We start from the raw sequence: 25536 nt of genomic DNA, 5'->3' as shown, positions 1-25536 counted from the left end.
CAAAAAGCAGTCCTTTAGAAAAGAGGAAAAGAAAAAAGATTTACACGTCTGTATTTCATATTGGAACAGGTCTATGTGCTCCCATAAAGTCGCTGAAATAATCATTTTTTAAACAGCATCATTGAATCATTGATGTGTGAAAATGATAATACTGACTCAGTAACAGAGATTCAATTACATTCCACATGGATCATTCTTCAATAAAGAAGAAAAAAATGCAATCCATTGTAGAAAAAAATTTTCCATCGAAGTAATGGTTTTTAAGTTTGATATTTGGAGATTAATAATGTAGCCAAATTCCTACTGAACAATTCCATTCAGTTGCCTAGTAGATGTCTAAAATTCAGCATGTCTAAAATAAACTCAATGTCCACCCTCAACTCATCTATTCCTACACTTTTCCCCCTCTCAGAAAACAGAACCAAAGAATGCCCTCAAGAAACTCAAGACTCTTTCTTGACACTCCCATATCTCACACCTGTCAGAGCCAGTCACATATCCAGCACCCATATCTCAAACACCTCTTCATTTTACCCACTTCCATCACACCTCACCACCATTCCTCTGCCCCAAGTAGGCATCCCTGCCTACAGAGAATTCATGGGACACTACCACAGCATCCTACCCAGCCTCCTTAAAGAGACTGCTTCTTCTCCAATCCATTCTCCACGTTGAATCCATAGTGATCCTCCCGTAACACTAATGTGATCATGTATGCTCTGTCTTTTAAATACGTTCAGTGGCTTCTCAATTTTCAAATCCAATCAGTGGCTTTTATTCACTTAGTTATCCATGTAATATAATGTAATAGACACATCAAAACCACATGAAAAACAAATCTAGGGAAACTACTAATGCCCCAGATTTAGTTAAAATGTCCATTCCCCATCTCATACACCTGCCTCACCCAACACATGAAAATAAACATTTTAAATCCCATTATCATAATTAATCTTGCTTGCTTTATAGAGTCTTGTTGCATCTCTACATATTCTTAAAATGTATATTTTTAAATTTTATTTAGTGTTGCATGTTATTTATCATCTTTGGGGGATATGACTTACTATTGTACTACCAAAATTCATTCATAGATTCATTTTAACTAATATATACTATTCTCTTACAATGATTTATCACAGTTCATTCATTAGCATTCCCACTGATAGATCTATGGGTTATTTTCAGCTTTTTTCTTTTTAAAGATTTTATTTATTTATTTTACAGACAGAGATCACAAGTAGGCAGAGAGGCAGGCAGAGAGAGAGAGGGAAGCAGGCTCCCTGCTGAGCAGAAAGCCTGATGTGGGCCTGGATCCCAGGACTGTGGGATCACGACCTGAGCCGAAGGCAGAGTCTTTAACCCACTGAGCCACCCAGGTACCCCTCAGCTTTTATTATTATGAACAGTAGTACTATGAGAGATTTGTCAATGTGGGGAAGAATCCTGAGCGTATGACTATGAGTGAGGGGTTATATATGAATGTTCAGATTTCAGAAATAACTAACTGTTATCTGAAGTTATTATAAAAATGTGGAGATGGGGGTACCTGGGTGGCTCAGTCAGTTAAGTGACTGACTCTTGGTTTCATATCAAGTTATGACCTCTGGGTCATTGGTCCCCTGCTCTGGACTTTCTCTCCTTTTCCCTCTGCCCCCCCCACCCTCCCCACTCACCCACACACGCTTTCTCTCTCTTTCAAATAAATAAATAATTAATAAATAAATAAGTCCTTATAATTGTTATTATCAGCCAATTTAATTTTTGACAATTGAATGAATATAAGTATGTCATTACAGCCTTGGTCTATGTTTCCCTGACCACAATTGAGGTTAAATATTTTTTCGTAAGTTTTTGTTCCTGTATGTTTCCTTTTCTAAGACATGTCTATTCATTCCTGTCACCCATTTTTTCCTATTGGGTTATTTGCACTTTCCTTATTAATAATAGTGTGTATGTGTGTGTGTGTGTGTGTGTATTTTATATATATCTCAGTTGCATGATCTTTTTTTTTTAAAGATTTTATTTATTTCACAAAGAGAGAGAGATCACAAGTAGGCAGAGAGGGAGGGAGAAGCAGACTCCCTGCTGAGCAGAGAGCCAATGCGGGGCTCGAGCCAAGGACCCTGAGATCATGACCTGAGCCAAAGGCAGAGGCTTAACCCACTGGGCCACCCAGGCACCCCAATGATCTTTTAACATCTACAGTTCGTAACTTCTCTTTTAAGGTATATTTTAATGAAACAACTTTCTCAATTTTCATATAGCTAAATAGCCAAATTTATTTATATTTTCTTTTATGGTCAATGTTTTTTGTGTAGTGTTTTAGAATTTTTCCTTAATTCAAGGTCTTATAAATGCCTAAATTATTTTCACTAAAAGTTTTAGTTTTATTGTTGACATTAATAAATCCTAAAGTTTATCTTGGTTCATGACATGAGTTGGGCATCCAATTTCATGTTTTCCACACAGATTGCCATCTTATTTTCAAATCCATTAATTAAAGAGCCCTCTCTCCCCCACTGATCTGTGGTGCTCTTGTCATATTTTGAATGTCCAAACACTTGGTGTAAGTCTACTTCTGTAGTCTCTATGCTATTCCATTAGGGCAATTTAGCTACCCATTGTGACACCCTATACCAATACTAGTCTTAATTACTCTAACAAGAGCTCTGTATTTTTCTCATTCAGAAGTATCCTATAATCTCTGTTATTTCATAAAAATTCTAGTACCTTCCTTTCCTTTGCTCTTCACTGGGCTATGTTCTTTTCTTTTCCTTTCCTTTCTTTTATTTTTTGAAATATAGGTGACATAGAACACTATGTAGGTTTAAGATGTACAAAGTGTTGATTCACTAGGCACTTAAATAACTGACGAATTCAGAAATAAATGAATAAACGTGTCTCAAAAATTAATTCATAGTGTATGCCAGTAGTGGGTACTTAACATTGCTTAAAATTTAGTATAAAAAGGGATCTGAGAAACCACCTAGTCCAAACCCCCCTTTTTTTTTTAATAATGGGGACACATAAGTCCAGAAGCATCAACTTCTTTTAAGTCAAAAAGCTTGTTTTTAGCATGTGCAGAACATTTAATTTTTAGTCAAGTACAGTTTGTACAGCATTGTCTGCCTGTAAATAAAATATCATTTTAAATATGTGGCTCGATTCCTAAATAAAGTAAGATTCTAAAATTAGAAGTAACAATAGAAAATAAACTTAAACCACTAAAGTCTATTTCCATTTATTCAAGACAAATATTAATGTACAACATTAAACAAGCCTTAAAAATATGGAGAATGTAGTTTAATTTTACAACTTAAGTATGAGGAAAAATTACTACTTTTGCCTTGTATCATTAAATTTCACATTTTGAGATTTAAGACTGAGCATTAAGGGCTTAAATCAGCAAAGCTGTACATTTTTTGGTACTCGCAGAATAAGCTGTCATAGTTTTGCTGAATCAGATTATGACTTTTTTTGTGACCAATCTAGATGTCCCTATTCAACAAATGACAAAGCGATCATTCCAAACTGATGAGATCCATCAAAACACACTTCCACTTTCGGCCAACCAGTAACTCAACTGATTCAACAAAGAAGCAGAGAAGGCGAATTTTTTTCTGGGATTTTAACCAAAGATCAGCATATCAATCCCCATGTTCATTTATCAAAAACTGATAGACTCATTAATCTTTGAATAATTCTAGTATAAAGGCATAAAATATGTATATAAACTACCTAAATGGGTCTAGGCACTGTCACTTCGAAAGCACTTTCTCTCCATTTTTTGTGACAGTCAAAAAAATTACAGTGAGAGAAACTCATTTTGGAAAAGAAGATAGTCAGAATGTCTCCAACTGAGCGAAAGCATTACTGCAATCTAAAGTGAAAAAAAAGTTCAAAATACTCTTACCAAAAACTAACTTTTGGAAATGGTCTTCTGTGTTTCCTAACCCTCATATAACCAAATAGTAACAATAAAATTCTGTTTATTCACATATTTTGATTAATAACCTCAAAAATATCTGTCACATTAAAAGCTAACTACATCCATTAAGCAAATGCAAAACTCAAGTCAGTAATTTAGATTTACTTTTCTAAAAGGTACAAACATTCGAAATGGGATTGAAAGCCTACTTTTTATCATATTTATAAAGAAAATTTGCTAAGTAGAGAATTACTGTAAACTAGATTTCAAGAAAACCAATGTTTTGGTTAAAACCAAGGCAATGGTAATAAAACTAATTTCAAGCGTCCTATATACATTAGAAGCATCCTATACGAGGAGTATTATGGAAACTTTTTAATGAATCTAAAAGTCAACAAAAAGCATAGAGAAAATTAGTTGGAATGACTGCAGAAAATGAATCCCTATGGCTTGACTTAATAAATCACCTTTTATAAAAATCATTGTTTCTTATGTAGTCACTGAAACTGGTCCCTAAAGAAGGGAAAAATCAAATGGAAACTGATTCCTTCCTAAAGAAGGAAATACTACGTTAACATGACTTTATCATGTACTTGGAATTATGGGGCAATGACCTGGTACCCCCAGATCAAATCTGGCCATCAATATGTGTTTTGTTTAAAAAGTTCTTTGTTCATTTATTGTTTTTAGAAGTCTGTAAGGGTGTCATGTGTCCTTACATTTTGTTACAATCACGACCATCTCACTTTAGTAGTTTTTCCCTTTTATGTTATGTACTTAGCCTCTAAGGGCTTTTGCTTCTGGAAGCCTAAATTTTAAATTCTGTCAAATTTGAATGTTCACTACCCTGTTCTTTCCACACAGTCATAGAACATTGGAATTATTAGAATTGGAGGGTACCTTAGAGGTTAGCTAACTCGTCTCATTTCTTCCAATAAGACCCCTGAGGCCGAGCAAGTAAAGTAGCTTTCCCACGGGTAAATGTACACTAATAGTTCTGCCAAAATGCTCTTCTAACTCAACAGCTTACAAAATCCCTATTTCACAGTTCCATCAAGAGTCACCACAACTCTCATCTTTATAAAAGCAACATTTGCTTCGGAAGCACTTACCCCTGAGTGCAGGTAGCAGGGATCGCTCCTTCTTGTCATCACATTTGTTACATTCACTGAAGTACAGAAGTAAGAAGACATCAACAAACACCCACATCAGGGAAGTGGCCAGAACCACCTTGCAGTAAACAAACCTCCTCATGTCTTCTTTTGATTTCTAGTTAACACACAGATCGAAGACAGATGCTACAGTGATAACTCCAAGCCACAGGGGTGAACTCCAAGATAAAAGCAGGATGCATCCCACTGTATTAAAAAAAGGAGGAGGGGGAAAAGAAAATTTCATTATTGCATAGTTTATTGTCCATATAAAGGAAATATAACATGAAATATATGATTTATTTAATGTCTCCATATATACATATCCGCACTTAGCCTTCAAATTCCGAATGAAAAGCCTAAATACATGAAAACTGTAAGCAAGCCAGGTGGCTAAAATTCTAACAGCTAATCCTGGATCTGTCACTACTCTGCCGGGCGCGCGACAACTATCTGATTTCTTTAGGTTGTATTCTTTTCTTCAAAAGCCCTATGATGATATTCAGCAGAGCACCACGCTGTCACAAAGAGCAGCCCCGAATTTATCCTGATTCAGCACTTTTGAGGAGCCAATACTGCTGAAATAGAAATCATCCTGGAATACAATATATAATAATAGTTAAAAACTACCTTTATACACAGACAGGCCTATGTTTAGTGACCTCTTATCTATGGGATCCTTTAAAAAAATTTTTTTAAAGATTTATTTACTTATTTGAGAGGAAGAGCACAAGCAGGAGGGGCAGAGGGAAAGGGAGAAGATCTCAAGCAGACTCCCTGCTGAGCACAGAGCCAGATGCAGGGCTCGACCTCACCACCCGGAGATCACAACCTGAGCCAAAACTGTAAGTCTGACACTTAACCGACCGCGCCCTCCACGGGCCCCTCTGTGGGACTCTTTTTTTTTTTTTTTCTGGACTTTAAGATTATCTTTTTTTTCCCAATTTATGTATTTTCAGAAAAACAGTATTCATTATTTTTTCACCACACCCAGTGCTCCATGCAAGCCGTGCCCTCTATAATACCCACCACCTGGTACCCCAACCTCCCACCCCCCCCGCCACTTCAAACCCCTCAGATTGTTTTTCAGAGTCCATAGTCTCTCATGGTTCACCTCCCCTTCCAATTTACCCAAAAGCACATACCCTCCCCAATGTCCATAACCCTACCCCCCTTCTCCCAACCCCCCTCCCCCCAGCAACCCACAGTTTGTTTCGTGAGATTAAGAGTCACTTATGGTTTGTCTCCCTCCCTATCCCAACTGTGGGACCCTTTTAAGCCTCTGTTTCCTGACCTATAAAATGAGAGTAGCAAGGCCAAACCTAAAGATTGTTATGAGGACTAACCACAATAATGCTTGTAAAGTATCTTGCAAAACAGATAATTATTAATATTAACATATAAAACAAAAATTCTTGAATTCTCAAAAAGGACCATTACATGAAATTAGTCATCAGTTACATAGCCTTAAAAACCCCATCTGGACTGAGCAGAAAGTATCCACAACAAATGTATATTTTAGAAAGGATCGTGTATGTTCAAAAAAAATTATCAGAGGGGAAACAAAATACTAGTTTAAAGTGACTTAAAATAACCAAAGTAAGAATTCTAAAAGGCATAACAGATAAGTGCACAAATATTGAGAGATATTCAAAGTTAAGTGTAGAATTAATATCATAAACATATTTCTTTCATTTATACTATAAAGAGCAGGAACTGCCTGGTCAATTGATTTACATAAAGTTACAGTTAAGTCATGTACAGTAAGTATAACAAACCAAAAATATTCTCGGATCATCTGTTACACTTAAAATAACATCAACTGTGGGGCTCCTGTGGCTCATTCTTAGGTGTCCAACTCTTAATTTCAGCTTGGCATGATCTCAGGGTCATGGGTCATGAGATAGAGCCCATGTTGGCATGCTTGGGATTCTCTCTCTCCCTCTCCCTCTGCCTGCACTACTCACTCTCTCTCTAAAAAAATAAAATAAAATATAATAATAACTTAAATATAAAATCTTTGATGTGAATTAGTAACATAGCCTTGAAAGATATTTGGGAAGAAGAGCTGTTAAATACAAAGATACTTGAAATATTTCATAAATATTTGTCTCAAAATAAAAACATCAAAGACAATTTGCAGAAGCAGAAGCTCTTTAAATTAATGGCAGCTGACTTTGCATGATAAAGCAACACCAATGCTGCTGCCTGTTACAAACTACCCAGACTCACAATGATTTCAAAATTTACATAAGTGACAGCTGAAAAAATTATAAGAGTCTATTTTCACGATCTACATTAAATTTATATTTATTCAGCATATAGTTATTAAAGAAAGAAAGGTGCAAAATCTGCAAACTGAAGGAATATATGACTTATGGGGTTTACCTATTTGCTTATTATTTTTCTTAAAAAAATGGCACATTAATTATCTATTTTATTTCATTTTAACTTCACTTTTTGTAAATATTATAACTAAACATTGGAACTCAGCCTCTAAACCTGATAACAAGGGAATAATTCCCCTGTGTATCTTTCCTGTTACTTTCTGCATGCTTTACTGAATATGAGATATGAAACAATTCAAGCTATTTTATCTTTCTTCAGTCCTATGATGAAGCAGTCCCCTTCAGTTTATTGTGGAAAAAGTCTCACAGGAAAGTATACATAACACTGATGGTTACCAAATGGCCATCCCCAGATTTAAGACAGGAATATCTTAAAAAATCCTGTAATAAAAGATCCTATATGTTATATAAAGATCTATAATAAAAGGCATAAACAACACCATCCCTGGCTCTGTCATAAAATGAAAAGATGTCTTTTCATTTGCTTCTAGGCATTTGCCTCTCTGTGCTTTGTTGCCTTTACTATAACATATTCCCTGTTGTATTCACCTCATAAAATATTGTAAGGCTTAAGTGAGATAAAGTATGAGAACATTTTTAAAAGAAAATATAAAAAGCATTATTATAATAAAAAATGTGAAATCACTTAAATATTAAAATGTCTAAGATAAGACATTTCCTAATAGCCTAACATTTAAGGTTATTCAGAATTTAATATAAACTTTAGTTATAATAGAAAGTCGAAATCATATCTTATTGCCACTTCAAGCATTACTCAAATTATCTAATTTCATAGCCTGACAGAGCTATATATCAAGCCATTAGCACTGAGATAAGTCTCCTTACTATTTTAATGATAAAATGACACTGCTGTTTACATTTTTGTTTGTGAAAATCTTCCCTCATATATTTCAACTTTTGAATTCCATCTCTACCTTGAAAAAATACTAAATCTTATCATTTGTAAGTTTTATCTGCTGACCCTTGTATAATAGTAATCTCATGTATCGTATCCCAATACTCTTCATAAGAACAAAACTGATTGAGCAGAAGGAAGGTACAACATACACAGTTAACAGTAATCAGCATAAACACAGTTGGCGGCCCAGGTTTATTTAAGAGAATCAGCATCTATATTATGTTTTTATTCCAGTAAGCCTCTATTAATTTGCAAACATTTCTCGGTTTCTCAGACTGAATCCAAGTTCTGCAATATCACTGGCTTGCCAAGCGAATGTGGAACAGGACTAACTTGCATAAACTACAGGCTCTTCTATCTGAAAACACAGCCCCTTTCCTAACCATTTTAGTATCTCTGGAGCAGATTATTTCTCTCTGTAATAGTATTTCTCTAGGTAGGAATACTTATAAAAGAAAACCATCAAGTACTATCTTGTTAGTCTGACTGCTTCTCTTTTTCTTCTATCAGCCAGATATTCTATGACATATTACATAATTTGACGATATGCACCATTTTATTTTTTTTATCAAAAATAGATTTTAAATTAAAAAATCTAGACAAAGCTTAGGAGTTTGGTACATATGTTTTAAATAAGGATAAAGAGTTTTTTTTTTGTTTTTGAATTGAAGTTATTACTTGCATAAAGAGTCTAGTTAGTTGTCACTAGACATGTTTCTCTGTACTCATTTTATTTTGTAGAAAATTTCATAATAGGTACAAATTTATCCAATCTACTTTGTGAGGCTATATGTGAGGCTGCCAGAGGATCCTGGGAGCTAGCAGAAGACTGCTAATAGTTCTCCCAGAAGTTCCAAAAACCAACATGCTTCAGATGTTTTAAATAACTGTGCAGGAGCTTCTGGGAGCTGATGACTGGACAAATCACGGACTGATAAATCTAATGTATAAGCACTGAAAAAAAGGACCCTGCATTAGTCACAGGTATGCTTGACAAGAAGACTGATCTATGTATGAATGAAAATCAAAAATTAAGATGAGCTAAGGGAATCTGCCCCAGCCTAAACCAAAGGATCCACTACAAAAATCACATGGGAATATATACTAAGAGAGAAAGAAGCAAAATAATATTAAACGAATGCCTGTGTGGAAACAGTGGAATAGAAAGGAAAGAACAGCCCTCACTTGCTTTTAAACTAAGGAAAGCGGAATATTCATAACATAAAATTTGATTATTGGGAGGCAACCTAGCATAAAATTTAAATTATATAGTGCAGAGTTAGAATGCCAGGGGTTGAATCTGCATTCCAGTACTCACTAGTTGTATGGCTTAATTCAAGTTGCTTAAATGTGCTTAAATGTGTGCCTCGATGTTCCTAATCAGAAAATGTGAACAGGCTATGGTGATGCTGAATAACTGATATACGCAAAACTCTTTTAACAGTGCCTGGCACTCAGGAGGGACTCAATATACATTAGTTAGTAGTAGTAGTAGTAACAATAATATTATCAACATCATGAACATGATCAAAAGAATGAGAATAAAGGGTGAGAATTCTCTTAGCCCATTCCTTCAGAAGTAGTATAAATTCAGTATGTATGTATTCAGGGGGTCAGAAGACAAGATCATCATCATCATGAATATATTTAATATTAATAACTGTATTACAAATTATAGTGTTTTATATTTAATAATCACAAATATATTTAGTAGGGTTTATGATCAGGAAGAGTCACACAGGATTTGACAATTGTCAAAACTCTGAATCACAGACTTAAGAGCTATGCATTTCATTCTGTATAAATTATACCCCATTTTCTTGAGGCAAAAGCAAACTGTTTGTGTACCTATCATTTGATTCCCTGACTAGTATCTTTCTGACTCTTTTCCTAATTGTGTTCTCTACAGCAGAAACTTGGGTATCCAGACTGTTTCTTATATATACCTTGCCTCAGGGCCCGTGCATATGCTCTTTTCTCTGTGCACTGACATGGTCATGGCTCCCTGCTCTTATTTCCTTCAGTTCTTCCTTACTTCCTGCTCAAATGTCAAATCTTGGAGAGCTTTCCATCAACCTATGTAAAATAACACACACAACTCAGTCATGCTGTATTTCTTTAATTCATTTATCTTTCTTCTCTGTACCTAATACCCCCAAACATATTAAAAGATTAATCGGTTTTTATAATTTGTTTATTATCTGTTCATCTTAAGTAGTAAGTTATATGAGAACAAGATTTCAAACGTCTTACATATTCCATTTCTCACTCAAATATATTTAAGTTTTTAAAACGCTAGCACTGGTTGTTACAGTTTATTATAAATTTTGCCACAGCCAACCCCAAAAATTCATATATGAAGTCCTAACCCCCAATATTTTTTAACATGACTATATTTGAAGATAGAGCCTTTAAAGAGGTAATTAAGGTAAAATTAGGTCATACACATTGGTCCTAATCTAAATGATGGGCATCCTTATAAAAAAGGTCATTAGGACACAGAGGAAAGATCATGTGAAAACAGAGAAGGCAGCCATCTACATGCTATAGAGAAAGACCTCAGAATGAAATTAAGTCCACTAGGGCACCTAGGTGGCTCAGTGAGTTAAAGCTTCTGCCTTCGGCACAGGTCATGATCCCAGGGTACTGCAATCAAGCCCCGCATTGGGCTCTCTGCTCAGCGGGGAGCCTGTTTCCCTTACTCTCTCTCTCTGCCTGTCTCTCAGCCTGCTTGTGATCTCTCTCTGTCAAATAAATAAATTTTTAAAAAAAGAAATTAAGTCCATTGACACACTGATTATAGGCTTCTAAAATCTGTGAGAAGATAAATTTCTGTGTATAAGCAACACAGTCTGTGATACTTTCTTATGGCAGCTCTACGAAACTAATAAGCAGGTTAATCAGACTTTCTCCTACTCCACTCCTACTTGCAAACAGATAAACATGACCTAGAAAGAATCCCCCATCCCCCATATACTGCCTGTTCTCCTTTTCACGCTATAAACTCACATCCCACTACAAGTATCTTTCAGTGCTTTGCTGCAATCTTGGAACAGTTCCTACTCAAATCAATCTTCATCCATCAGGAAACTTCTGCACGTTGTCTGCCTTCCTCAGACTGCCATCTCCACACTTCTTCCTCTTAGCCAATCATTACATTTCTACATTTAGCAGAGAAGACATAAACAATCAAAAAAGTATTTTGCCTACTGCCATGTTGAATGTATCAGCCTGCTTGTTCTATGACTGCCAAGCCTAAATCTGCAGGTCCAGGTGTTACAATGGATGACTGTCCCTTTAGGAGTCCAACACCCTCTGCTTTCACATAGGATGTCACTGACGGATTGCACTTGTCTCTTCTGCATTATTTTTTCTTCTCTACTAAGTCAATGCTATTCATACAAAGATGCTGTATGAATAATCACCTTAAAATAAACTGATTTGCCCCCACATCCCTCTTCAACTGCTCCTCCAGCACCCTGCTCACCTTTAATACAAAACTTCTAGAAAGAATTATGTATACCCACTGCCTACATGTCCCATATCCCTAACCTCATAATTTTTTCTTAAACCCAAAAGGATTTGGCCCCTGCCACCATATGGAAACCTTATTTGACACAATCACAGCCAATCGGTCAATACAGATTGACCAATTCAATGGTCAATCCTTAAGCAACATTTTACGTAACTCCTAAGCAGGATTTGACATAGCACAGGCTGTGTCAAAAAACCTTGTACTTTTTTTTTTTTTTGGTATGGTGCCAAAAACATTGTACTTATTTTTTTCTTTCATCCATACAAATCAATGATTCATCCTTTACAGACAGCACTCAGTGCTCATCACAAGTGCCCTCCTTAATACTCATCACCTGTTTAACGCAACCTTGACTCACTTTCCCTCCAGTAACCATCAGTTTTTTCTCCATAGTTAAAGAGACTGTATCTTGATTCGTCTCTCTTATTTTTTTTTCCCTTTGCTCATTTGTTTTGTTTCTTAAATCCACACGAGCGAAATCATGTGGTATTGGTCTTTCTCTGACTAATTTCATTTAGCATAATACTCTTTGGCACCATCCACGTCACTGCAAATGGAAGATTTTGTTCTTATTATGGCTGAGCAATATTCCATTATAGATAGATAGATGGATAGATAGATAGACAGAGACCATATCTTCTTTATCCATTCATCAGCTGATGGACATTTGGGCTCTTTCCATAATTTGGCTTTCCATAATTTGTTGGTAATGCTGCCATAAACACTCGGGTGCATGTATTCCTTCAAATTAGAATTGAGGTATCCTTTGGATGAATACGTAGTAGGGAAACTGCTGGGTCATTTTGTTTTGCTTTGTTTTGTTTGTTTGTTTGTTTGTTTGTTTTTATTTTTAACTTTTTGAGGAACCTCCATACCATTTTCCAGAGTGGCTACACCAGTCTGCATTCCCATCAATAGTGAAAGAGGGTTCCCCTTTTTCTGCATCCTTGTCAACAACCGTTGTTTCCTGTGCAACTTTTTTTTACACCCCCTATTTGATCTTGCAGCAAATTTTGTTGCCTCTGCTTTCAGATTTGACCCACTTCTCACCGATTTCTTCGCTGCCGCTCTAGACCAAGCCACCATCACCACCTTGACTCACCGCTTTAACTTCTTTTTTTAAAAAATTACTGAAGATTTACAAACCATATAATTCACCCATTCAAAGTTTACAATGCATTGGCTTGTAGTATAGTCACAAAGCTCTGCACAAACACTTTTAGAACACTTCCATTACCTCGAAAGAAAACAGCTCCCTTTCCCTATAACCTCCCAATTTTCACAGGGCCCCAAGCCCTAGGTAACTGCTAATCTAATTTCAGCCTCTTACCAAAGTGTCCATTATGAACTTTCATTTAAATGGAATCATACAACATATGCTCCTTTGTGACTGTCTTCTTCACTTGGCATAATATTTACAAGATGTATACATGCTGTAGTGTATACCAGTACTTCCTGTCTTTTACTTGCCAAATAATATCCCATTGTATGACATATCACATTTTATTTATTCATTTATCAGTAGGTATATATTTGGATTATTTCCACTTTTTGGTTATTATGAATAATGTAGCTATGAACATTCATGCACAAATATTTGTATGGACACAATGTATTCATTTCTCTTGAGTGTATCCCTAGAAGTACTATCACTCAAAGAAAACTGAAACACTAGGAATGATTTCAAAATGCAAAGCTCTTTTTAATGTAGTTATTATATATAATTATTAATGTTAGGACAATGTAGTAACAAAATTACTGAGCATGTAGAGATTGAAAGAAGAATGAAATGCTATACAGAATATTTACGAGGAGGCAGATGCCACTTCTCAAAACAGTCTGTTCTACATTGGTCTTCGTAGTCATGATTGTAAACACAAATATGCATTCTATGAAGATATCATGAGTGGCAACGTCTAAAGCATATGTTAATAAGACTTTACAAGCAATGGATTATCAATAAAATATAATGAAATTAAGTCTTCAAGAAGAAAGCTTGTAAAAAGCTATTCATGACCCTCAAGAAGATAATGAAATTAAGTAGTTTAAAAAAAAATGGGGCGCCTGGGTGGCTCAGTGGGTTAATCCTCTGCCTTTGGCGCAGGTCATGATCCCAGGGTCCTGGGATTGAGCCCCGCATGAGGCTCTCTGCTCAACGGGGAGCCTGCTTCCTCCCCTCTCTCTCTGCCTGCCTCTCTGCCTACTTGTGATCTCTGTCTGTGAAATAAATAAAATATTTTAAAAATAAAATAAAATAAATTAATTAATTAAAAATGTATTCATAGAGGCACTTGGGTGGCTCAGTGTTAGGTTAAGCCTCTGCCTTAAGCTCAGGTAATGATCTCAGGGTCCTGGGATCGAACCCCACATCGGGTTCTCTGCTCAGCAGGGAGCCTGCTTCCTCCCCTCTCTCTCTGCCTGCCTCCTTGACTACTTGTGATCCCTATCAAATAAATAAATAAAATATTTTTAAAAAAATGTATTCATCAACCTAAAAGTTGTTCACCATTTATTTGTTTCAGGCATTTAAGCAGCTTAGTATTCATCTTATAAAATGGCATACCAGAAGTTTAAGTTTGTTCATTAATAGTTATCATGAGGGGTAAACAGAAATTCAAAATGTTCAACTGGATATAAGACCTAGGGATTTAAGAAAACAATAGAGCATTTAGACAGTTCCCAACAGACATCCGCCAGTGAGCTGTTCCTCTTTTGTCACAACTCACATGATTAAAAAGAAAATAATTGTTTCCACTGAGACATTAAACCATTAGAAAATCTTAACCTCAGCTTCCTAGCTGGCCTTAAGACTTTTGAATTCTTCATAACAAAACATGTAAGGAATGAATGATCCTTATTTGAAATGTGGAGGCTAACAGCTATTCCTTGTCTAGACTTTCTTTCCAAAGCATTTATTTGTAGAAGACAATGAAAAACCATATTAAACCATCTTTAAAATTATATCAGAATCACTCTGCTCCAGCTGGTAATTAGCCGGAGACATAAAGAAAGTAAAGTCAAAGAAAAGCCCAGAACTCTAGGGCACAAAAGGATGCCAACAGCACAAAGGAGAGGATGCAACAGGGATTTAGCCACAAGAAATCCCAGAAGTAAAACTGGCAAGTGCTCCTTTCCAAATTTTTATCATACAGATGCACAAACATAAATAAAATTTTATTTGCCTGCTTGAATATTTTAATATAGTGTTTTTTTTTTACCTTAATGATACCTGAAAGAAATGCACATACTTCCCAAAATAGAGTGAAGAAGTATTAACAGGTAAAATATTCAAAATCCTCCACTCAAAAAAAAAAAAAAAAAACAACTTAATAAAGCTACCATATACTTACTTATTACTTCGATTTACAGCTTGAGTTTATGTTTTTTATTTCCTGCAACCTTCTTGGTGAAGTTATTAGTCATAAATTAAGTGCCTTAAAACAGGCAATTAAAGGGAAGAAGTAAATAAAGAATTAAAAATCAGAATATTGATTAATTAGTCCCCAGTTAATTAACAGTAAAGTAAAATTATCATATACTCAAAGAATGAAAATGAAAATTCATATTCTTATTAGCAAAGCAATCTTGTCTTACAAAATTGTTAATGACTAAACTTGTTTATCAGTATAAAGCAATCTAATATAATGGAGTATATAATCCAGTAATACAAAATATAGAAGCATTATCAATTAAGGAAATTTTCCAAAAATACATGAGAAAGGGAAACAAGATTTAAAAGCTGAGCAGAGATTACCATTACATGTACAAGCAAATGAACAACCAACCCGAACACAAGGCAACATTTTCCCTGTTGTCTGCAAAAACTACTAATTAATTTAATTAAGGATTGTGTGAATTAAAGAACTGTACATTAAAATTAAATACTGTTTTTGATAAAATTAATTTTAGGATGAAATGAGTCCTTTTTTACTTTGTGGGTGAAAATGTAAAATGATAAAAACTTCTTTGGAAAGAAGTTGGCTTATTAAAAATAAATGATTTTTTATCTAGCTTCTTAAAAATAACCATATACTTTGAAACAATCATTTCTTTACTGGAAACCCCTCTGAAAATCATATACTTTGAAACAATAATTTCTCTACTGGAAAACCCTCTGTAAAACCATATACTTTGAAACAACAATTTCTCTACTGGAAAACTCTGTAAAAAAACCCATATTAGAGAAGATGGCAGAGTAGTAGGGGGATCCTGGACTTGCCTCATCCCTCAACCACAGCTAGGTCAACATCAAGTCATTTTGAACAAGGAAATCGATCTGAGCATTAAGAAAACAATCTGCACAACTGCAAGGAAAGAATGTGGCAGAAACAAGGTTCAGAGATTTGAATTGAGGAAAGCCTCAGTGCCGTAGAGGGAAAGCCTTTTCACAGAGAGAAGTCAGGGAGAGAAGGAGAGAGTGGGAGAGAGAGCGGGAGAGAGAGCAGCACATAGGCAAGATGCTGTGGTGTGGGGATACCCTGGGTCACACTGGGAGCAAACGGTCCCCTTCCTGGAGTAGTAGAAGAGGGTATATTGTCATATATATTTTAACTTCTTTAATTTCCTCATTACCCATTCATTCTTCAGTAGGATGTTCTTTAACCTCTATGTATTTGTGGTCTTTCAAAATTTTTTCTTGTGGTTGACTTCAAGTTTTACAAAGTTGTGGTCTAAAAATGTGCATGGTATGATCTTAATATTTTTGTACTGAGAGAGGCCTGATTTGTGACCCAGTATATACACACACACACACACACACACACACACACATATACACACATATATACACACACATATATACATATATACATATGTATCTGTATATGTGTGTGTATATATGTGTGTGTGTGTGTGTGTGTGTATATTCTGTCCATTGCTGTGAGTGGGATGTTGAAGTCCCCTACTATTATGGAATTGTTATTAATGAGTTTATTTCAGTTTGTTTTTCACTGATTTATATATCTGGTTGCTCCCAAGTTGGGGGCATAAATATTTACAATTGTTAGATCTTCCATAAAGTGCAATAATAATCACATCATAGGAGCCCTAGAAGAAGAAGAGTGGGAAAAAGGAGCAGAAGCTTTATTTGAACAAATCATAATTGAGAATTTCCCTAGTTGAGGGAAGGAAATAGGCATTCAAGCCAAGAGGCACAAAGAACTCCCCTCAAAATCAACAAAAACAAGTCAACACCAAGACATATCACAGTGAAACTGGCAAAATATAAAGAAGCAGAGGTCATTCTAAAATCTAGGCACAAAAAGTCCTTATCCTAGAAGGTTAGCAGCAGACCTGTCCAGAGAAACTTGGCAGGCCAGAAGACAGTAGCAATGATATATTCAACAAGCTAAATGGAAGAATATGTAGCCAAGAATACTATATATCTAGCAATGCAGTCATTCAGAATAGAAGGAAAAATAAAGGGTTTCCAAGACAGGCAAAAACTAAAGGAGATCATGAACATTAAATACTAAGCTTGGCAAAAAATACTTAAGTGAACCCTTCGAGTTGGAAAGACGCCAAAATCAACAAAGACTAGAAAGGAACAGAGACAATCTACAGGAACAGAGTCATTATAGGTAATACAAAGGCACTACAATCTTATCTATCAATGGTTACTTGGAATGTAAATGGAATGGATGCTCCAATCAAAAGACACAGGGTATCGGAATGGATGAGAAAACATGACCCATCAATTCTCTGGTTACAAAAGACTAATTTTTGACCCAAAGACAACTACAGGTTGAAAAGGGGGCGTTGAGAGCCATCTATCATGTTAATGAACATCAAAGGCGAGCTGAACTAGCCATACTTATATAGGATAAACTAGGTTTTAAACCAAAGACTGTAAGAATATATATATATATATATATATATATATATATGACTATAACTAGGTTTTAAACCATAAGACTATAGACTATAATAAGAGATGAAGAAGGGCACTATATCATAAGAAAGGGGTCTATCCAAAAAGATCTAACAGTTGTAAATATTTACCCCAGCTTGGGAGCAGGCAGATAAATAAATCAGTCAATAACAAACTTAAAGAAACTCATTAATAACAATATCATAATAGCAAAGGACTTTAACATCCTACTCACAGCAATGCACAGACGGCCTAAGCAGAAGATCAACAAGGAAACAATCTCTTTGAATGACACACTTGATCATATGGACATAACAGATATATCCAGAGCATTTCATCCTAAAGCAGCAGAATACACATTCTTTTTGGGTGCAACTGGAACATTCTCCAGAATGGATCACATACTGGGTCACAAATCAGGCCTCAGTCAGTACAAAAAGATTAAGATCATACCATGCACATTTTTAGACCACAACTCTGTAAAACTTGAAGTCAACCACAAGAAAAAAATTTTGGGAGGCCACAAATACATAGAGGTTAAAGAACATCTTACTAAAGAATTAACAGGTAATGAGGAAATTCAAGAAGAAATTTTAAAAATACATGGAAGCAAATGAAAATGAAAACACAATACTCCAGAACCTTTGGGACCCAGCAAAGGCAATCCTAAGAGGGACGTGTATAGCAATACAGGCCTTCCTCAAGAAGCAGGAAAATTCTCAAATATACAGCCTAACCTTACACCTAAAGAAGCTGGAAAAAGAATAGCAAACAAAGCCTAAATCCAGTAGAAGAGGGGAAGTAATAAAGATGAGAGAAGAAATAAATAATACAGAAATCAAAAAAGGAGTAGAAGAGATGAGCAAAACTAGAAGCTGGTTTTTTGAAAGAATTAAAAAAACTGATAAACCCCTACCCAGACCTATCAAAAAGAAAAGAGAAAGGACCCAAATAAACACAATCATGAATGAAAGAAGAGAGATAAAGAACACCACAGAAATACAAACAATTATAAAAGAATATTATGAGCAATTATATGGCAACAAAATGGGCAATCTGGAAGAAATGGATAAATACTTAGAAACATATAAACCACCAAAACTGAAACAGGAAGAAACAGAAAATTTGAACAGACCTTATAACCAGCAAAGAAATTGAGTCAGTAATCAAAAATCTCCAAACAAACAAGAGTCCAGGGCTAGATGGCTTGCCAGGGGAATTCTACCAGACATTTAAAGAAGTAGTAATTCCTAGTCTTCTGAAGCTATTCCAAAAAATAGGAATGAAAGGAAAACTAATTCACCCTATGAGGCCAGCATTACCTTGATCCCAAAACCAAAGACCCCACTATAAAGGAGCATTACAGACCAATATCTCTGATGAAAATGGATGTAGAAATTCTCATCAAGATACTAGCAAATCGAATCTAACAGTACATTAGAAGGATTATTCACCATGATCAAGTGGGATTTGTTCCTGGGCTGCAGTGGTGGTTCAATATCCACGAATCAATCAACATGATACACCACATTAATGAAAGAAAGGATAAGAACCATATGATCCTCTCAATAGATGCAGAAAAAGCACTTGACAAAATACAGCATCTTTTCCTTATACAAAACCTGCAAGAAACAGGGATAGAAAGAACATACCTCAACATCATACAGGCCATATATGTAACACGCACAGTGAGTATCATCCTCAATGGGGAAAATCTGAGAGTTTTTCCTCTGTGCGCAGGAACAAGACAGGGATGTACATTCTCACCACTGCTGTTCAATACAGTACTGCAAGTCCTGGCCTCAGCAATCAGACAACAAAAAGAAATAAAAGGCACCCAAATCTGCAAGGAAGAAGTCACTCACTCCTCACAGATGACATGATATTCTATGTAGAAAGCCTGAAAGACTCTACTGAAAAATTGTTGTAACTGATACAGGAATTCAGCAAAGTTGCAAGATACAAAATCAATATACAGAAATCTGCTGCACTTCAATACACCAATAATAGGCCGCAGAAAGAGAAAGCAAGGAACTGACCCCATTTACAATTGCCCCAAAAAACACAAGGAGTAACTAAAGAGGTAAAGATCTGTATGTTGAAAGTTATAGAACACTATGAAAGAGATTGAAGAAGACACAAAGAAATGGAAAAACATTCCAGGCTCATGAACTGGAAGAACAGATATATCTAAAATGTCTATACTACCCAAAGCAATCTACAAATTCAATACAATCGTGATCAAAATAACACCAACAGTTTTCAAAGAGCTAGAACAAACAATCCTAAGATTTGTGTGGAACCATGAAAGAACTTGAATACCAAAGTAATGTTGAAAAAGAAAAGAAAAGCAGGAGGCATCACAATCCCAGACCTCAGACTCTATTATAAAATTGTAATCATCAAGACAGTTTGGTAATAGCACAAAAACAGCCACAGAGAACAGAACAGAGAAACCAGAAATGAACCCACCACTCTGGCCAACTAATCTTGACAAAGCAGGAAAGGATATCCAATGGAAAAAGGCAGTCTCTTCAACAAATGGTGTTGAGAAAACCAGACAGCCACATGAAAAAGCATGAAACTATAGTACTTTTTCACATCACACACAAAAATAAATTCAAAATGGATGAAAAATCTAAATGTGAGACAGGAAACAATCAAAATCCTAGAGAAGACAGCAAGTAGCAACCCCTTTGACCTTAGCCATAGCAACTTCTTCCTAGACACATCACTGGAGGCAAAGGAAACAAAAGCAGCAATGAACTACTGGGACTCCATCAAGCTAAAAAGCTTCTGCACAGTGAAGCTTTTTTTGTTTTGTTTTGTTTTAGTGTGCTAAAACAACCAGCAGAATGGGAGAAGATATTTGCAAATGACATATCAGGTTAAGGGCTAGTATGCAGAATCTATAAGGAACTCTTCAAAATCAACACCCCAAAAATAAATAATCCAGTTAAGAAGAGGACAGAAGACGTGAGCATACATTTCTCCAAAGAAGACCTACAAATAGCTGACAGACACACAAAAAATTCTCAACATCACTCACGATCATGGAAATACAAATTAAAACCAAAATGAGATACCATCTTGTACCTGTCAGAATGGCTAAAATTAACAACTCATGAAAAACAGATGTTGGCGAGGATACAGAGAAAGGGGAACCCTCCTACACTATTGGTGGGAATGCATGCTGGTGCAGCCACTCTGGAATACGATATGGAGGGTCCTCAAAAACTTAAAAATAGAGCTACCCTAAAACCCAGCAATTGCACTACTAGGTATTTATCCAAAGGATACAAAAACACTGATTCAAAGGGGGAATATGCACCCCCATGTTTAGAGCAGCACTATCAAAAATACCCAAATTATGGAAGGAGCCAAAATGTCCATCGACTGATGAAGAGATAAAGAAGTGGTATTTACAAGCGTACATACATACATATGTACGACATAAAATGGAATATTACTCAATCATCAAAAAAGAATGAAATATTGTCATTTGCAACAACACGGATGGAACTAGAGTATATTACACAAAGTGAAACAAGTCAGAGAAAGATAAATTATCACATGATTTCACTCATATGTAGAATTTAAGAAACAAAACAGATGAACATAGGGGAAGAGTAGGAAAAATATGATAAAAACAGAGAAGGCAAACCATAAGAGACACTTAACTATAGAGAACAAACTGAGGGTTGCTGGAGGGGAGGTAGTTGGGGAGATGGGCTACATGTGTGGTATGCATTAAGGAGGACATGTGTTGGGATGAGCACTTGGTGTTGTAGGTAAGTGATAAATCACTAAATTTTGCTCCTGAAACCAATAACTATACTATATGTTAACTAATTTGAATTTAAATTTAAAAAAATATATAAATAAGGAAAAAATAAAAACCAAACCCCATATTAAAGGGAGATGGTATGATGGCATTATTTATTAAAAAGAATTCAAAATAGATACATAACCAATTGGTAGCATATTATATTGCTTTTAGAAACTTATGCAATTTTGCACTAACATGAAAAAAGCTTATAAGATACTATAAAATTCAACAAATTAACATATATAGTTGTTTTAACACTATAATCACAACTATTTTTTATTTTTACTTATTTTTATAAAAGCACTGGGAAGAATAGGTGGGGATGTGTGAATTTTTTTGTTTTACAACACTTCTTATCATTTTTTCTACTTTTTGAATTATCCAGAAATAGCATATATTATCTGAATTATAGGAAATATGTGTTTTATTTGAAAACAAGTAAGAAAAGCACCATGTAATAGTGATAAAGAATAAAATCTTTAGTTCTCTGACACTTGTGCACATGCATATGTGAGTACATGGGGACATACTCAGTTACAATGAAGTGTCACAAACAGTATCAGACTCAAAGGATTGTCAAAAAGTTGTTCACAAAACAGAGTAAATGAGAATGAAAAGAAGGGCAGAAATTTTTATTAAAATAATGGCTGATTTATGGGGTGCCTGGGTCACTCCGTTGGTTAGATGTCTGATTACTGATTTTAGCTCAGGTCATGATCTGAGGGTCCTGGGATTGAGCCCCATGTGGGGAGTGGGGGAGGCCCATGCTCAGCAGGGAATCTGCTTAAGATTCTCTCTCTCTCTCTCTCTCTCTCTCTCCTCTCCCTTTGCCCCTTTCCCACCCTCTCTTAAAATAAATGAATAAATTTTTTAGTTAATTAAAAATTTTAAAATACCATAAAATAAAGTCTGATTTAAGTATTCTGTTTTCAGATTTTTCTCTCTTATTTCCAGAAGTCTCCAGAGTTACAGAATCTATGTGATTTTGGAAAATAAAAGTTTGCACCCATGTCAAATTCTATTAAAACTCTACAAAACTGGCTAACCTTCCAAACCTGGAGTCTCATGCAAGGTTCAGGAACTATCTTCTTCCACTTGGATTTATGGTTTTTGTATCAAATAAATATTTTCCCAAAACCATCAGGCCCAGTATTTAAAAGCAGTCATTGAAATTAGGGAAGACTACTTCATCTCTTATCACTGTTACTGTTGCAGCCTACATTTAATCAAATTCGACTAAATTTTTACAGAAGAAACAACACAAATGAATCTTCTATGTCACATATGTAAAGAAATTTTAATATATTAGAGACATACCTTCTTGAACCCCAAAAGGTTCTTCCCTTCTATATGATTTAGATTAAAACAGCATACTAACTGAAGTACCTGAGAACTACAGTGATTGTTGCTACAGAAAATCATAGTCTCCTATCAATAGTATACTGTAACCGGAAAAAAAAAATTATTGAGTTAATGACAAAAGTAATCAGATTCAAAAATCAAATTACTATGAGCAAAAAACCCAAAAAACAAAAAACAAACAAACAAACAAAAAAACCTCCCTGTTAAAAGAAGGCACCCCATTACTTGTTTTTATTCAGACAAAAGAAAAATTTTAAGAGAAGATGCACTATATAAGAAAGGTAATCTATCCTGTAGTCTGTTTTCAAATGTCTAATCTAAAAATGCTATTTTAAATGACCTTAATTCTCATTTTAATGCAATAATTAAATAATATTATGTCCCTGGGTCATATAAAATTGTATGTCCATTTATCACTCTGTACCAATCATTGCCAATTAAATCAATTTATGAAGACAATTTTTCTTCCAGTATTATTTAGCAGAAATGAGCTATGGGGAATACAGAGGAAGGCCGAGGAACAGGGTGGGGGAGGACAAAAATGAGTATCGCCCTACTTCAATTTTACTTTAATTGTTAGATTTCTTTTCTAGAAATGAGATCTTTAGAGTTTACATTAGAGCAGTGAGAAACAAGTTATTAATCGACAGTTTTCCTTATTACAGTTTATTTTTGAATCAAGGTTCAAATTCCAAAAGCAAATAACTCATAAATTTTCTGCAAAGCTTTTATAGTTTTATACTTCAAATAGCAAAAGCATAAAGCTTTAAGATCAATAACATCTGATTTGTCCAAGGAAAGGCTCCACTACATGCGGCTGAATGGTTATAATGTTTTCTTTTGATTCTGATAAGCATAGTAAATACATTCTAACCACTGACTGACAACCAAACAAATCAGTAAGTGTACTCCATTCCAAAATCTCTTATCTATTAATTTCAGCGGAATAAAACAGTGCATAAATGGAGAAAGAAAATGTTGGTATGATTTCTCCCCTGCAAAAATCCATCATCGGTATAAAAATTCTCAGATTTCCCACATCCATTAGGCTCCACCCCAGCAGAACAGCAATCAACATTTTATTTTTCTTTTTGCTTCACATTTCTGACGGATACCTACAAAGGCAGCAATCTGAATCAATGAAACCTATTACTGATGCACTGGATATTTTTCTTTATGCCATTTTTAATTCCTGGTTATTCCCTCTTCTCATTTTATGAAGTTATAGTTCTCTTTGATCATACTTAAGTCATGCTTCTCTTCATCACATTTTTGTACTCCTTTTTCATTCATCTCACTTCTTCTCTATATTCTCCCCTTTTTTTTTCCCTTATAAAAGTCACAGCTAGGATTTTTCTTTTCAATTTGCAATTGGCTCTGCAGGATGTATTTGTCAGTTGTTCTACTATTCTCTTCCCAACCTCCCTGTATTTTCTCTCTCTTCTGTGGAGACAGCACCGTATCTCCTGGCCATCCCAGTACTCCTCCATTATCTCCTCTTGCCATTTTACAGAAGCTCCTTTTCTCTTAGCCCAAACCTGAATACCTGAATGCACTTTTTTTTTTTTTTTTTTTTGGAGAGAGAGTGTGGCCAAGGGAGGGACAGAAACAGAAAGAGAAAATCCTCAAGCAGTCTACCCGCTGAGCACAGAATCTGCCACAGGGCTTGATCCCAGGACCCTGAGATCATGACCTGAGCCAAAATCAAGAGTCAGACAGCTAACCAGCTGAGATGCCCAGGTGCTCCCTGAATGCATATTCTCGGTTCCCTCTTCATATGCTAAAGAAAATACTCAACGATAATTGCTGACCCTTAAGAAAGACTGCGATTACAGTCATGTTACAGTTCTGAGATAATGAAGCGGCTAAACAATAGAAAAGGATCACAACAATAAACGTTTGTATCAAAGAGCTGGAAATACAGAAAATGTTGCATTGCTATTGCTGCTGTTTTCTAGAAATCCACCCCTATATGGTACAGTTAGGGGTATTCAGCAGACTTTGATTCAAGTACCAACTCCACCGCCCTTTCATTGGGAGATACTGGAGAGATTAATTTGCCTAGGCTAAACCCAGTTGTTCGCATGTCTGCAAAATGGCCATGAGCACAATACTTACTTGTATTAGATTATTTATATTTAGATTATTTATATTTATATATAACTAATCTTTACCATAACCTAGTATAAATATATATATAATCTTTACCATAACCTAACAAGTTATATATTATATATAACTGTCTGACTCTATTATACATATTATATATATAGCTGTCTGACTCTATTATATACACTATATATAATACATATAATATATATATAATGAGAATCATAAGAACTGGCACACGGTAGTCAACCAATATATGTTAGCCATTGCTAACACTGCACACTGTGATCAACAGTATGATGAGCAAAATAATTTAATACAACTGGAAAAGAGAAAAGTATTTAAGATTCATTCATACATAAACTATTTCACTTATTTGGCAAACTCAAGTGCCGAAGTGCTCTTAGCCCTGTGCTAGATGGTTGGGACAACGTACTTCACTGAGCTTATAATATAGCAATTCTAGATAAAAATCAAAGACCTGTT

At 35.3% G+C, this 25536-nt stretch overlaps 1 protein-coding gene across 1 annotated transcript in view; it reads right to left on the bottom strand.

Annotated features, from left to right (window-relative positions):
- GALNT13 (polypeptide N-acetylgalactosaminyltransferase 13) overlaps nt 1-25536 on the bottom strand; it is a 551077-nt gene that overhangs the window by 462222 nt on the left and 63319 nt on the right. Inside the window, exon 3 of the mRNA XM_044242085.1 lies at nt 5041-5286. Within this exon, the coding sequence (XP_044098020.1) occupies nt 5041-5182 (142 nt within the window). The 5' untranslated portion in view covers nt 5183-5286. The remainder of the gene's footprint in view (nt 1-5040; nt 5287-25536) is intronic.

Source organism: Neovison vison, chromosome 3, assembly GCF_020171115.1.
Source record: "Neovison vison isolate M4711 chromosome 3, ASM_NN_V1, whole genome shotgun sequence".
NCBI lineage: Eukaryota > Metazoa > Chordata > Mammalia > Carnivora > Mustelidae > Neogale > Neogale vison.
This window is presented reverse-complemented; position numbering and strand designations above follow the sequence as displayed.